The 1,641-nt window shown below is 39.8% G+C and overlaps 1 protein-coding gene across 2 annotated transcripts in view; it reads right to left on the reverse strand.

Annotated features, from left to right (window-relative positions):
* Positions 1 to 865: 865 nt before the first annotated feature.
* hbae4 (hemoglobin alpha embryonic-4) overlaps positions 866 to 1,641 on the reverse strand; it is a 1,989-nt gene continuing 1,213 nt past the window's right edge. The window contains exon 3 of one of the 2 annotated variants that reach the window (XM_020615937.1): positions 866 to 1,414. In XM_020615937.1, coding sequence (XP_020471593.1) covers positions 1,187 to 1,414 — 228 coding nt within the window. In that variant the 3' untranslated portion in view covers positions 866 to 1,186. The remainder of the gene's footprint in view (positions 1,415 to 1,641) is intronic. The other variant, XM_020615939.1, reaches the window with a different exon arrangement.

The raw sequence follows: 1,641 nt of genomic DNA on the forward strand, positions 1-1,641 counted from the left end.
TGACAGTGGGGATCCCTTTAACAGAAGAAACTTCTGACAGACCCCAGCTCTTGGTGGGTGGCCTTCTGCCTCGACCGGTTGGGGTGAGTGGATAGAGGAGAGACAAAAGAAGAAAAGTAACAAGACACAACAAACAATCAAGCACTGGTCAGGTTGATGAGGCCAGTGACTGCTCATCAGAGACGTAGAGCTCCAGGGCCAGGGGAACCTGCAGAAAGGTACAGGGAGAGAGGACACACTATGGGAGAGAGGAGACACAAAGTTAGTGATGTGTAGTGGTGGCATATAGAAGCATCTGCTTGTAATAATATAATAGTTTTTGGAATATCTACAATCTGGATTCCAAGAGTTAGATCCCTCCATTGCCAGCTGTATGCTTTTTCACACTCATGTGGTTACTTTCAGCCCCACAGACAGCTCCCAATTTATTCCAAGTGTAATTTGGCACCATGAATGAGACTGTATTTAATACCAAAGTCAACTTTCAGCAACAGAGACAGAGTGTATATGATTTAAATGTAGCAATGTTTAAATGTGTTTCTATGTTGTTTTTTTAAATCTAATTTCTAAGGCTCAATACAACTAATGGCAGCTGAATACATTTACTCCAACTAAACATATATTATAACTTATTGCATTATTTCATTGTTGTGATGAGGAAACCAGAATCACAAATCCATGAGTATGTATGTGTACAGCCTGAAGTAAGACACAGGTGTCCCCACACAGCGTCTCTCAATCTCATCATGGCAGTGACACATATGAGAAAACAATCTCACCAAGGCCATTTAGTTGTTAAAAAATCAGTACAGTGTTTATTGTTTATTGTTAAGGCAATTCCCTTGTCATTCAACTCACATCAAATTTGCTTGTGTTAGGTAATCCAGTATTATTTCAGGACAACAGACATCTCCGAGGTGTATTTCAGTGCCAGAGATAACAGTGAACTGTGACAGAACTGTAGGCAGTGCCCTGTTCACTGCTGTAACAATAAACTGTGAGACCAGCTTTTCTCTTGGATCAAATATACTATAACATGTATTGTATATAGACATAGTCACAACCTGAGTCACAGCCATAAGGTTTACACATGAGTGAATTATATTTATGCATGATTAAGTCTTTACATTGTAACACAACACAACAAAAAGCAGCATATTAATTGCACATTTTATTATAACAAAAACTACACATACATAAATATTTCATCTAATATATCATCATCGTCCTTCCTAGAGACATGGCCCAGTCTCATCTGTATTTCTCGGCGAGCACAGCTGCAACAGCTGACAGGTACTTGTCCATTGCTGCATGTGCAACCGGTGTGAACTCGTCCCCCAGGTAGCAGGCCAGGGTGACGAGCATACAGTGTGAGAGAAGCTGCAGGGGAGGAAAAGATGTTACTGTCCAGGAGCTGATGAAGAGTAAACAAATGGAGTATGTGTCACCAGGCATGTCTCAGTTTCAGGAAAATCATTTTAAAAATTAGCTAACCAACTTTATTCAGTTAACTCTATTAGAATTAACAAAAGGCTTTGCCTGCTCAAAATAAACTAGTTTGTACAGTGTGTCACCTGATTAAGTAGGAAAGCCAGATGTTCGTTCATCTTCCATAAACAGTATTTTCTGCAGTACATTACA

Source organism: Monopterus albus, unplaced genomic scaffold (assembly GCF_001952655.1).
Source record: "Monopterus albus unplaced genomic scaffold, M_albus_1.0 scaffold171.1, whole genome shotgun sequence".
NCBI classification, from domain to species: Eukaryota; Metazoa; Chordata; class Actinopteri; order Synbranchiformes; family Synbranchidae; genus Monopterus; species Monopterus albus.